Consider the following 13,162-nt stretch of genomic DNA (forward strand, 5'->3'; position numbering starts at 1 on the left):
TTCCCCCTCTCTCTCCCTCTCCCTCTCCCTCTCCCTCTCCCTCTCCCTCTCCCTCTCCCTCTCTCGGCTTTGCTCCTAAGTAAAATATGTTTAAAACCAAACAGACAACACTAGAAAGAATAAATAGCGACAAAACTGAGTTATTGCTTTCTTTTGTTGTTTGAGTTTTTCTTTGGTGGTGCTGTGGATTAAACCCAGCGTCTCACCCAAGCATGTGTGGTTGAAAGCTGTGCTGTATGCAGCCGTGCTGGCCATCTGACTGTACGGAGCTGTACTGACTGTTGCTGCTCTCTAAGGTCTTCTTCAGTCAGGACTTCCCATCTGACCAGTTATCCGACTGAGCTTCTGATCTTGACACAGTCTCAGAGTTGTCTCAGTTTCAGTTATAGCCCTTGATGATTGAACTCTTTGGTTCTGTATTATTCATAGTTAGTCTACTGGCTATAGGAATATGGTTTATTATATATTTGAAATAGTTTTCTGTTTAGTTCTACAAACATACTTAAATTTTGAGATACTTATCAAGCTCAAATAGAAACTAAATTTGAGACATTATGATAGAAAGCAATATGACATTATACCTCAATGCTTTTACAGTATTGTTGGTGTGGTTGTATGTGGTTTGATTTGATTTGGTTTTGATCCTGTGGGTCAAACACAATGTCTTGTTAGATGCTGGCAAGGGCTTTCTACCAGTCAGCTCTATTCCCAGCATCTTTGAGACTTTTAAGATTTTGATAGCAGCTTGTGCTTCGTAGAGAGACCCTATTTGAAGACACGATAATACAATGATATGTGAACTATAATTTTTGTTTTTCAAAATAATAGGAATTTTGAAATGGTTTTATCTTCAGACATATAAAGGGCTGAATTAGTTGTTTGGCATATGCTAACTAAATGGTTATAAAGGTGTATGGGTATAAATGTGTTATACATTCTTAGTGTAACAGTAAGAGACTGTGTAAAGCCAAGCAGATTCTCCAGAAAGACAATGTTTCTTCAAGGTTCAGTCTCATAACAATTTCTCTGCCTCTCCTGATTGACCCAAACATAGCAATGTCTTTGCTGAGACATTTTAACTTAAAACCAGACACAAAGGCTTTAATATACATATCACTAGAAATGCTTTTCATTGTTTAAATCTAAATTCTAAAACTCAGATGATGCGGAACAGTAATCTGCAGAGTAAGTAGGTGCAGGAGATACTTAAGAATTCCAGTTACAATTTTCTCTTCCATTAAGAATTATGCCTTCACAAGACTAGTCAGGTTTGTCATTCTCAGAAAGGGGTGTGCCCTCCTTCACTGAATCCAAACTGCTACTGACCATGAGGCATCCTCATCTTGTGTGTCAGTAAGAAAGAAATCAAAACTCTGGCAGATTACTGAGAGAATCCTGGTTGTAGAGATCTTACATGTGCTTTTTGTATGTTTTGTTTCCGTTTACATGTATATATTTTAAGAATTAAAAGTCAACTATGTTGTAGTCATGCCAGTGCATGCTTTAACTAATCCCAGGACTTAGGAGAAAGAGGCAGGCAGATCTCTGACTTCAAGACCAGACTCTTCTATACAGGGAGTTCCAGGACAGCCAATGGTACATACAGGGATCATTTCTCAAAAAATAAAAAGAAACTATACTCAAACATATTAGATGATTATGTGGATTCTTTATAGTTATTTATATGACACACTCTGAGGGGAGGAAGTAACATTCAACTCTGAACAAGAAATAATAAAAAATTAAAGTTACCAAAAGTTTGTGCTATAATATCCTTTCACATATTTTGAGATCCTGTTTTAACCAGACTGGCCTTGAACTCAGAGATCTGCTTGCTTCTGCCAGTGATGCTAGGATTAAAGCATGTACCAATTATGCCTGGCTAGAAAAATAAATAGTTTTGATGCCTTTAAATGTGGCCTCATTTCTTTTTACTTACCTGGCAAAACCAAAATAATATAAAATAATATTTTTGCCTGTTTTCTATGCTTAAAATTATGTGGGCAATTTTTGTTTTGCTTTGGGTTGATTGAGACAGGCTCTTACTGTGTCATTCCGGCTAGCCTCGAACTCATAGTCCTTCTGCTTCTTACATGTCAGGATCACAGGCGTGATTCATTTAACCAAGTATGATGGGCGTATTAATTACAGCATATGGACTAATTGAATAAGATTCATTGTCCAATTATTGTAATGAGAGAATCGACAGGGGGCAGTTACAGCTTGACACAGTGTAGTGCTTAGCCTGTTAACAGTCTGCTAATAATGAATGGGCTGGATGTAGATCAGTGCATATATTATTACACTCAAAATCAAATGTTCACAACCTGGAATAGGCACTGAACTGATAGCAAGTGAGTTAGTTAAGAACTCAGTTTTATAACATCACTTCAAATTGCTCTTTTCTGTCAGAAACTATTAGGATATTTAGGGGTATTTGGTTAGTTTTGCCTGAATATCTCTTCCTAGTTTGATGACATTAATAATAGATACTTTTAATACTGTTGTTGAGACAGTGTCTCACCATGTAACTGGTTACTATGTAGACCAGGCTGTAGACCAGGCTGGCCTCACACTCACAGAGATCTACTTTGCTTCCTGAGTGCTGGGATTAAGAGCACTGGCTCCTTTAACATTTTTTTTTTAAATCAAAAATTGCATAAAGAATTTATTAAGTTGTTTCATATTGCTATGTTGCTTTATTTTGTGAATGTTTCTCCTTGAATTATAAGTTCCTTGTATTTGAAGAATGCATTTGCAATGAAAACATTGTTATTTCAATGTAGAATTAATAGTTGAGGATGTTCTACAACATTTATGTATTTGCTTACTTGACTCACTTATGTGTCTTTTAAATCATCTGAGTTCCTTCAGAACCCATCTACGGCTGTCTGCTGTCATTGGATAGCCAATAAAGGGCCCTGCTTCTTCAAAAGTCATATAAACTTTAAGGTTAAAACTTTACTGATAATGGCACTTAGATTTCTAGTTCATCAAACTGTGCTTATTTGTGTCAAATATTTATTGACCATCTGAAGTAGATATGCCAGTTTATTTTAAAATCAGTAAGGTCTTATAGTAACCTGGAAACAAAGGGACCTCTGTTGTTATGTTTGTTTTGTTGATGGTGTTATTTTGTTGTTGTGTAGGGTTTTTTTTTTGCTGTTTTCCTTCTTACTAGATTTGTGACTTCAACAGTTTTGTTTTATTATTTGGTGCTGACCTCTCTCTCTGTTTGTTGAGACTGGTACCTGCCTGTCTTAGATATTTTTCTCAGAGTTAACAACTCATATAGGCAAATGAACTTTAAAATTTTAGTGTAGTATAAATAAAATGAAATTTAATGTTGTCTTAACTATTTATTTCTAGTCTTCTGGGACAGCAGAATACTTTGGGGGAATCATTTAAAGTTAGAGCCATTGTGCTGCTGCACACCTTCAAGCTCGACCCCCTGGAATTCGAGATGTGAAGAGTGCAAAGTCAGAGGCCAGCCCAGGCAATGCAGAGGGATTCTGTCTCAGGATAACAAGTAGGACTGGGCTGTGATGTGGCTTACTAGAAGTGCTTGTTTTTACATGTGTGGAGCCTGCTGTCCCGGTATAGGATTGGAATCCACAAAGCTGAGGTTTCTTTTTGTTTTTGCCACTCTGCCTCTGTCTTCCACTTACTGAAATTACAGTGACATTCTCACTTTGATACTCACGGGTCAGCCCTTCCTAGGCCACCTCTTTGCTCTCTCTGCTACTTCTCCTGAGGAATCTGTACTTTAAAAAGACTGCTTCCTGCTCAAGCATAGTCTGTGCTAATCTAACACCAAGTTAGTAATTATTCCCCTTAGTAGTGTTATGTAGATGACCTTTTAGAACAGAAGATAAGCTAACGGAGCTTAACCATGCCAGTGTTCCACAGCACTCCATCTTCCTATCTATGCATGCTCCAACCTCACCCAGAGTTAAGACAGTCAAGATTATGTCAAATACCAGAATAACTTTCTGCCACATGTGAAACTGTGTCATTTGTAAACAGAAAAGATATGTATGTAATATTCTGGACTTAAACTTAGTAAGCTACTATATCTGAAGTATCTGCTACCACAGGGTTTTATTTTGCTTTGTGATGCCAGAGTGTACCTAGGACCTTATACACACAGTCGACAAGCAGTCTTCTGTGGAGCTGTACTGTGCTTACAAAGTTAGATATTCAAGTGGGATGCAGTGACATATGTCTCGAATCCCAGCACCCAGGAAGCTGAGGCAGGATTCACACTAAATCCAAGGTTAGCCTGGCCTACATAGTCAGAACTCGTCTTTAAAAAGTCAATGAGAATTTGAAAAGGATTTTTGCCTGTGTAATTAAAAATTAACAGCAAGCTTATGAAATAAAATTATATTATAGGCCTATGTTAGAAGAAAAATATAGACTACATAAAACAATTTTATTTTATTTATTTTTAGAGATCTATTTGTTTATGTATATGGGTGTTTTTGTCTGCATATACATCTATCTGTACATCAGAAGAGGGAATCTGATTCCACAGGACTACAGTTATATATGGTTGTGAGCCACCAATGTGGGTGCTGGGATTTGAACTCGGGACACCTGGAAAAGCAACCGGTGCACACTGAGCCATTTCTCCAACCCTGTGAAGTTACAGCTTAAATTCTTAGTTTCTTTTAAAGTAAAATTTTAAAAGTTTTAAAAAAATTTTTTTTGAGACAGGATCTCATTGTGTAGTCTTGTCTAACCTAGAACTACCTGTGGTGTGCACCTCCATATCTGGCCCCAAGGATGTATGTATGTACATGTGTTTGTGTGTGTGTGTGTGTATGTATATATAATTTCTATTTATATGTGTGTTTATACATGTACATGAGTGCTTACAAAGGGCTGTAGAGAGTGTCAGCGCCTCCAAAACTGTGGTTACAGGTGATGTGAACCACCTGAAGTGGGTGCAGGTAAGGAAACAGGTTCTCTGAAAAAGCAGCAGGTGCTGTTAATTGCTAAGCCATCTCTCCAGCTCCTTAATTAAAGTTTTTCTTTTTTTTTTTTTTTTTTTTTTTTGGTTTTTGGAGACAGGGTTTCTCTGTGTAGCCCTGGCTGTCCTGGAACTCACTCTGTAGACCAGGCTGGCCTGGAACTCAGAAATTCACCTGCCTCTGCCTCCCAAGTGCTGGGACTAAAGGCGTGTGCTCGACAATTAAAGTTTTTCTAAAAGAAAGATTTATGTTTTATATATACAGGTGCTTTATCTGCATGTATGGCTCCAGACCAGAGAGGGCATCAGATTGTGGGCCACCATGTGGGTGCTGGGAACTGAACCCCTGGAAGAGTAGTCAATGCTCTTAACTGCTGAACTCTAGCTCCCTTAAGTAAATTTAAATATAAATATAACAAGGCTTTTTAACCTTTGTTAGGGACACTTTTGTTTGTTTGCTTATTTCCACTACCAAAACCAGTTGGTGTTAAGGTGGAATTGGTAGTGCATAGTAATTAGTATTTAGATAATATTTGTATGTAAAAATCATTTTTAAACAGTTTAGTATTTTGAGAATCTTCTAAAATCTTTTTTTTTTTTAAATTTTTATTTATTTATTATATGTAAGTACACTGTAGCTGTCTTCAGACACCCCACAAGAGGGCATCAGATATCATTGCAGATGGTTGTGAGCCACCATGTGGTTGCTGGGATTTGAACTCGTGACCTCTGGAAGTGCAGTCAGTGCTCTTAACCACTGAGCCATCTCACCAGCCCCTAAAATCTCTTATACTTTTGGAAATGGATAATATAATATAACCACTTCATAGTCATTTTATAATTTTAAAAAATGACTAAATGTCTGTTTTGCTTTGCCCCAGGTTTTTGTTTCTTTGATGTTTATTCTACATGTAGACCAGGCTGGCCTCACACAGACATCTGCTTGCCCTTTGGCTCCTAAATGTTGAGATTAAAAGTGTGCACCACCTCCCCTGGTTCACTATAGTTTCTAGAGTCTCAGTAAATATGAGGCTACTGCTAACAGTGTATATTATTTCGTAGCAAATATGTTTTCTAATTATGTTTGGTCACTTATTGTGTGTATGTGAGCATGTGTGCGACTGCATGTGTATGGAGGTCGAGAACATTCTAGAGGTTCAGTTCTGTCCTTCTACTTTGTGGCTCCCAGGGACTAAAGCCAAGTTGTTAGGCCTGTCAACAAGTGCCCTTTATCCACTGAGCCATCTTGCCAGCACACATTTTTTTTTTCAAATAAGTAGAAGTATACTTAATGATTAAAAAATATCATAGATGCATAATCAATACTTTTGTTTTTACTGCTGTAACAGAGCATTGGATTCTGTGCTCGATCGCAGTGCCCTGCAGTGCAGCAATGTGTCTGCACTAGCGCCACCAGCATTTGTGTCAGTGGAAAGGCCTTTTTCATCAGTATGCAACAGGAGAACTTCAGCTCCTCTATCATCTCAGAACACATTCTCTGTAATGTCACATGGTTTGTGACTAGACTAAATTTAGGTTTAACAACAACTTGAGAAAGACCAAAGTTTCCAGGGCTGGCAGGGAAGCGTGGACAGGGACTAAATCTCACTGAACACCTATGCATATTCAAAGAGGGGTGGGTGGGTAGAGGGACAGGAGCTAGGAGCTAGTCTTTTTATTCTTTTTTTAAAGTTATTTTTTAGACTTATTTTAAATCTATGAGTATCTGTATGTATCTTTTTTTGTTGTTTTTTGTTTTTTGTTTTTGGTTTTTCAAGACAGGGATTCTCTATAGAGCCCTGGCTGTCCTAGAACTTACTCTGTAGACCAGGCTAGCCTCGAACTTGGAAATCCACCTGCCTCTGCCTCCCAAGTGCTGGGATTAAAGGCGTGAGCCACCACTGCCCAGCATGTCTATGTATCTTGCACATCCTGGAATTGTGGGTGGTTGTGAACTGCCATGTTGGTGCTAGGAATTGAACCAAGATCCTCCACAAGAACAAATTCTCTTAATTACCGACCATCTCTTCAGTACTGAGGAGTATTTTTTTTTTTTTTAAGAAATTTGTCTGGGCTGGAGAGATGGCTCAGTGGTTAAGAACACTGACTGCTCTTCCAGAGGTTCTGAGTTCAATTCCCAGCAACCACATAATAGCTTATGACCATCTGTAATTATAATGGGATCCGGTGCCCTCTTCTGGTATGTCTGAAGATATAGCTACAGTGTACACATATACATTAAATAAATAAATAAATAAATAAATAAATAAATTTGTCTGTTGTGTCCAGAGCAAAGGATACCGAAGAAGATACAGCTAAATAACATTTTAACTTTTTCCATTGACTCTTTTACTTTTTCTTTCTTTCTTTTTTTCCTTTTTTTTTGGGGGGGGGGTTCTTGTTTTTGCTTTTTTGAGACAGAGCTTCTCTGTGTAGCCCTATCCATCTGTCTTGGAACTTGCTCTGTGTACAAAGCAACTTAGAGATCCACCTGCCTCCGCCTGCCAAGTGTTGGGATTAAAGGGGTGGGCCACCATCTTCTGGCCTGGCTCTTGCATTTTAAAGGTCATTTGCTACTGCAAACTAGTACTTTAGGCTTTAGAGTGGATAATATTTAATCCATCTCTATTCTTTTATATAAGTTTTAAAGTTTTACTTATTTTGAGGGAGTAGAGAATACATGAATGCCATGGGGTACACATAAATTCCATAGGATAACTGGGGAATTGGTTCTTGCTTCCAACATGTGGTCATGGGGATTGAACTCGAGATATCAGGTTTGGCTGCAAGAAGTCTTACCTATGGAATCATGTTGCCAGGTCATCTTTATTTTTTTTTCTTTTTATTTTACGTATGGAGGTTTACATGAGTACACCATGTGCAGAACATGTGTATCAGATTCCCAGGTACTAGAGAGCCATGCGTCACCATGGTGGATGAGGGTAACGGAAGTCAGGCCCTGGCCCCACTGGACCATTGCTCTGACCTTCCTCACTCCACCCCCATTCTTGTAATCCACAGGAGTTTGAGGAAATGACTTACTCTGCTGAGTTCATTTGGTCTCTGTGTAAAAAAGAATTGAGTTGGTTTTGGATTGAGAAATGAAATGACATGACACTGACATTGTAGATAAGGAGGAAGCACCAGATGAAGTCACACATCAGTCAAGATGGCTTCCCGGCAGATCTGTCCTGTAGGGAAAACAGTTAAGACAAATGCCTAAAGGAGGGAGGACATAGGTAATGGAAGTGTCACCAAAGGAGCATCACTATGGGTGGTCCTTTCATTCTGTCCCACATTACCTTTTTATGTCTCCTTTGCTTTTCTAGCTCCAAAACATAACTATACTTTTCTTGTTATTTACTATTCCCCGCTCACATAATCTCAAAAGTGCATTAGAAGACAAGTAGAAATTAGCATTGCCTTGTTGAGCATGTCAGATCATGGGAAACCCACGTACAACTCAGTCACATTACATCCCTAACTGGGGAAGTCTTACTAGATTTACATCATAATGAAAGATCACACTTCTCCACAGTGCTTAGGCTGGCCCCAGCTTGTCTTCCTCACATGGTTTGGCTTTCACTGGATCAATAGTTTCTCTGGCTTGTTCTTCACTGCCTGCTAGTCACACTACTCCCTTATTTAATATGTTTATCCCTTAGTACCTTTTTAATTCACTCAAATATATTTCAGTACCTATTCATTAAATATTTGTTGATGGTGGTAAATAAGACAAGTAGGGTCTTATCCTATGGAGCGTAAAAGCTGGCTTGAACTTTAAAATGTCAGTCTTCGCATGTCATTCCATGGCCTTCTAGAATTCTTGCTCTTCCCTCGTCTTTGTGTGTGCTCTACTCATGACTACTGCACATTAGCCCTGCTTTTCTAGGCGTCCTCCTGCCTGGCTGTGCCATAGCCTCTACACTATCTGCTGAGCTCCTTCCTCTCCATTTAGTCAACACCTCCAAGTCTGTCTTTCCGTAATGCCACCTTTAATCTACTGTAAACAGTCACACTGAATTCTGAGCTAACCTTCATTTTAGCATTTTTTGTTGTGGCCCTCGTCTATGAATCTGTAAGGTTGAAGTCTGCCATTTTTCAGCTGACGTAATTCATAGTTTCCATTAGTTAATACTTACTATCTGCTAAGATTATGGTAAGAGCTAACATAGTGTACTAACTCTCTATTTCTGGGAGGAAGTCTCTGAGATAAGCAACCTCTTGGAATGGTAGATTTGTTCTGTCTCGTGTTTCTGAGGTTTTAGTCCATAGGCACTGACTCTCTTCCTGAGGACCAGTGAAAGGGCAGAAAATCATGGCTGTGAGCATGAGGGTGGAGGAAGCTATTCATTTCATGTCAGCTGGGAAGCAGATGGAGGGGTTGTGTCCTGAGTTTAAATGTCCCTCCCAAAGGAACCCTAATAGTGTCATTAGCTGAGACCCAAGCCTTTAATATTAACATTTGTAGAATGTCTAAGATTCAAACAATGAAACAGATATTGTCACTTATTTGTTAATGGCAAGGGAGGTAACTGTTATACTGTCTCTGTCTTGTAGGCTGAGAGGTGAGTCTGTTATAGTCAGGGCTTCTATTGCTGAGACAAAACACCATGACCAGAAAGCAAGTTAGAAACGAAAGAGTTTATTCAGCTTACACTTCCACAGTGCTGTTCTTTATTGAAGGAAGTCAAGACAGGAACTCAAACAGGGCAGGATCCTGGAGGCAGAAGCTGATACAGAGGCTATGAAGGGGTGCTGCTTACTGGCTTGCTCTTCATGGCTTCCTCAGCCTGCTTTCTTTTAGGATCCAAGACCACGAGACCCCTGGATGGTATCCTCTACTATGGGCTGGGCCCTCCCCTCCCCCATTGACCACTAACAGAGGAAATGCTGTACAGATGTTCTCATGGATGCATTTCCTCAACTAAGGCTCCTTGCTTTCTGATGACTCTAGCTTGTATCAAGTTGACACACAAAGCCAGTCAGCACAAAGACAGGGCAAGAGAGATCAGCCAATTTATTCAACGTTGAGGGTACAATTTTCTGAATCTGTGATCTTATCATGCTCATAACTTCCAAAATTGATAAAAAAAAATTATTAAGGATTTGGATCTATTTGATGTACCACATATGAAAACATTGGAGGAGTTTTTTAGTTTTGGAAATAAAGATATCTAAAAGAGAATTTTGCTGGTTAGTAACATGGTTTATGATTAATATGGTACTTTAATAATGACACTGTTGAGACAGATAATGAAATCCAGAATTCCTGTACTTACCTCTCTTACTTCTAGGCACATATGGTGAAGTTTCAATAAGCCCTGACATAAAGTCAAGGTGTTAACAAATGACTGCTTGTCAGATGGTCTGCAGTACAGAAGACATTACTGTGGGGTAGGAAGACTTAGAGGCTTTCAGGGAGTAGAGTCTTCAAGTACAAGGAGCAGCATCTCCATAGTAGGCAGAAAATAAAGGAAAGTCCCTGTCTCTGAATCTGTACAATAATAAATTATTTGTATTGTTAAATAATTGTATGCCTTAAAATTTTTCTCATGAAAAGTACATTCAGAGCCTAAGAAGCAAGCGTTAGGATTTGACTCCTCCTGTGCTGCAGGCTGTAGCCAATCTATTAGAAGAGTTCATATTTTCAAATGTCTATGTGGATTTCAGGACAATTGACATGGTTGGTTAGACATGTACACTATAAAATTATGTTTATCATGGCAATCTTAACTCATCAAATGGAAAATGCAGAGTTCTTAATCTTCATTTCTTTCCTCTTGAAACAGCAAACTCATCATTACATTGGGTAAGAAACACAAGAGAAGGAACGAGTCTTCAGATGAGCTGTCTGATGCAGAGCAGATATCCCAGCACACATTCAAAGAGCAGCACTCTCAAGTGAGTATTCATTCCTATTCTGAGAGGTGAAGCACTGTTAGAAATTACTCAGGGAGCACAACGTTGCCTCATGGATATTTATGCTCTAGTGAGCGATAAAAGTACAACTTATTATATAGTAAATACCGTAGGATAGCATTATTCCAATATTCTTCTAGAATATTACCATATAATATTAGATGTGGGAATTTTACCTGCCCTACTTAAACCCCTCATTTTTCAGTAGTGGAACTGAAACTCTGAGAGGTTAAATAACATCACAAAGTCCTGGATGGCTTTTAACATGAGGCAGTATCCAGTGCTATCTTGGACTTACAGAATACTTTCAATTAAATAAATCATCGAGATGTTAATTTTAAAAATCAGACAAATTGCAGAACAAATGAATTGACTCATTCCCAGAGTCAGTACTTTTTGTCTGCTTATGTTGAAAAAAGATAACCTATGATACTAAAAATCCCAACAGACATAAATTTTGTACGTTATGCCTTTAAAAAATAGATGTATACTCAAAATAATCTTATGGGGAAATATATATACATAATCTACTCTAGTGAAGGTCATAATAATTCAGGCCACCCTCTGCTTTCTAATATTTAATATACTACTGTAGGCCGTAGGGGTGGTGGCAATTGTTGAATTATGGGGCCAGAAAGCCCCTGAATGGCCTTTCTTCTTCCTTATGCAGCTTCTTATCCAATGGGAGAGTAGTGGCTCAAGGCTCCTGGGCTGCTGCAAGAGTTGAGGTAAGGGCAGTGATCGAAGCTCCTAATATCACATGGCCTGGCCTTTTCTTCATATGCTATCCATAACTTAGGTAAACTTGTACTTAACTTACTCAATATCAGAATTTTTAGTTTAATTTTCACTAGAAAAATGCTGGCCATTTTTCCATTTTGTAATTTACTCAACAGTGCAACAATAGTATAGTTCTTTGTAAACATATTTTTCTTTTCTCACTGTAGTGATAGGTTGCTTTGATAAGTGTGTTGCTTTAACAAAACAAAAATAAAAAGTATATTTCTAATCAGTATAACTCTCTGGCATGGTGTATCTGGCTATCATCTAGATACGAGAGAAAGATCCACATGGCTTTCTTTCACTGACAGCAGTTGTCAAGATGGACTCTTAAAGCTCAATTAGATTCTAGACACAAAGAAATCCAGAATTGTGAATATGACCTTTAATTTTATGCCTTTAATCTTGATAAAGAGTGCTTTCATAGTTAGATTATATTTAGAGGCCTATATGTTTTTATAAATACCCCTGCAGCAGATTATAAATATTTATAGAAAACTAGTTCTGACATAGCAAAGTATTAGTCACTTAAAAACATAACTCAGTGCTTTCTTTACTCCCAGTACAGTGAGCTGGTCTCCCGAAGCCTTTCATAGAGGAGGATAAAAGCCTGAAATAAACTAGCAGAGAGAACATGCTGCTGTTTGAGAACCATGGAGAAAGCCAGAACAAAGCACACTTACCAATTATGTGGATGTCACATTAGTTTATACACTTGTAAAACTACTTAGAGATGTATGATAGAAAATGTAACTGGAGAAGTGGCACAGCTTTGGCCTTACCTAAAACATGCTGCTGTATACGCCACTGAATGGGGTTTAGGTTGAGATCATCTGCAGTCTTCTATCCACAGACTTTCACATCAGTTAACTAGGCTGATAAACTCTCAGGATGAAAGAATAGTTGATAATAAGTAGTCCTCATTCTGTCTTGTGAACTTGTGCATTTTTGTGAGTATTGAGGAAAGATCAGTGGGCATTTTACACCATGTATTTATGCTTTACTGAAAATCAGTGGGCATTTCAGGGTACCAATAAGAGGCCAAGTAACCAGAAAAGAAGCTGTAAGATAGCTGAAAATATATTCGAGAATCTTCTAAAAATGTATTGCATGACTCTCAAATTTAGTTATTTAGAAATCATGCAAAATAAAACTTCAATAATGTTTTATTATAGGAAATGTCAAGTTGAGTGCAATTTAAACTACTTAGAACATTAACATCTATATGATGGTTGCAATAGAATTCTAAGCATATATTTAACCTATGTAAATCCATAGGACTTTCCCTTTAGTGAACAATAAATGTTTCATGTATTTTTCAGATTAGTATATGAAAAAGATGGATTTCTTGTAGTGTTTTTTATTATGGTTATATATGGTTAGAAAATGTAAATGTGAAGTGGGGTGTGTTGGCACATACCTTTAATCCCAGTACTTGGGAGGCAGGAGGCAGGAGGCAGGAGGCAGGAGGCAGGAGGCAGGAGG

General features: G+C 38.2%; 1 protein-coding gene across 7 annotated transcripts in view; it reads left to right on the forward strand.

Moving 5' to 3' along the window:
• Chd9 (chromodomain helicase DNA binding protein 9) overlaps positions 1-13,162 on the forward strand; it is a 217,271-nt gene that overhangs the window by 126,959 nt on the left and 77,150 nt on the right. For all 7 annotated transcript variants that reach the window (XM_028788235.1, XM_028788239.1, XM_028788238.1 and 4 more), the window contains one exon: positions 10,768-10,879. In XM_028788235.1, coding sequence (XP_028644068.1) covers positions 10,768-10,879 — 112 coding nt within the window. The remainder of the gene's footprint in view (positions 1-10,767; positions 10,880-13,162) is intronic.

The sequence above is a fragment of the Grammomys surdaster genome, unplaced genomic scaffold, assembly GCF_004785775.1.
Source record: "Grammomys surdaster isolate TR1022 unplaced genomic scaffold, NIH_TR_1.0 125739, whole genome shotgun sequence".
Classification (NCBI taxonomy): domain Eukaryota; kingdom Metazoa; phylum Chordata; class Mammalia; order Rodentia; family Muridae; genus Grammomys; species Grammomys surdaster.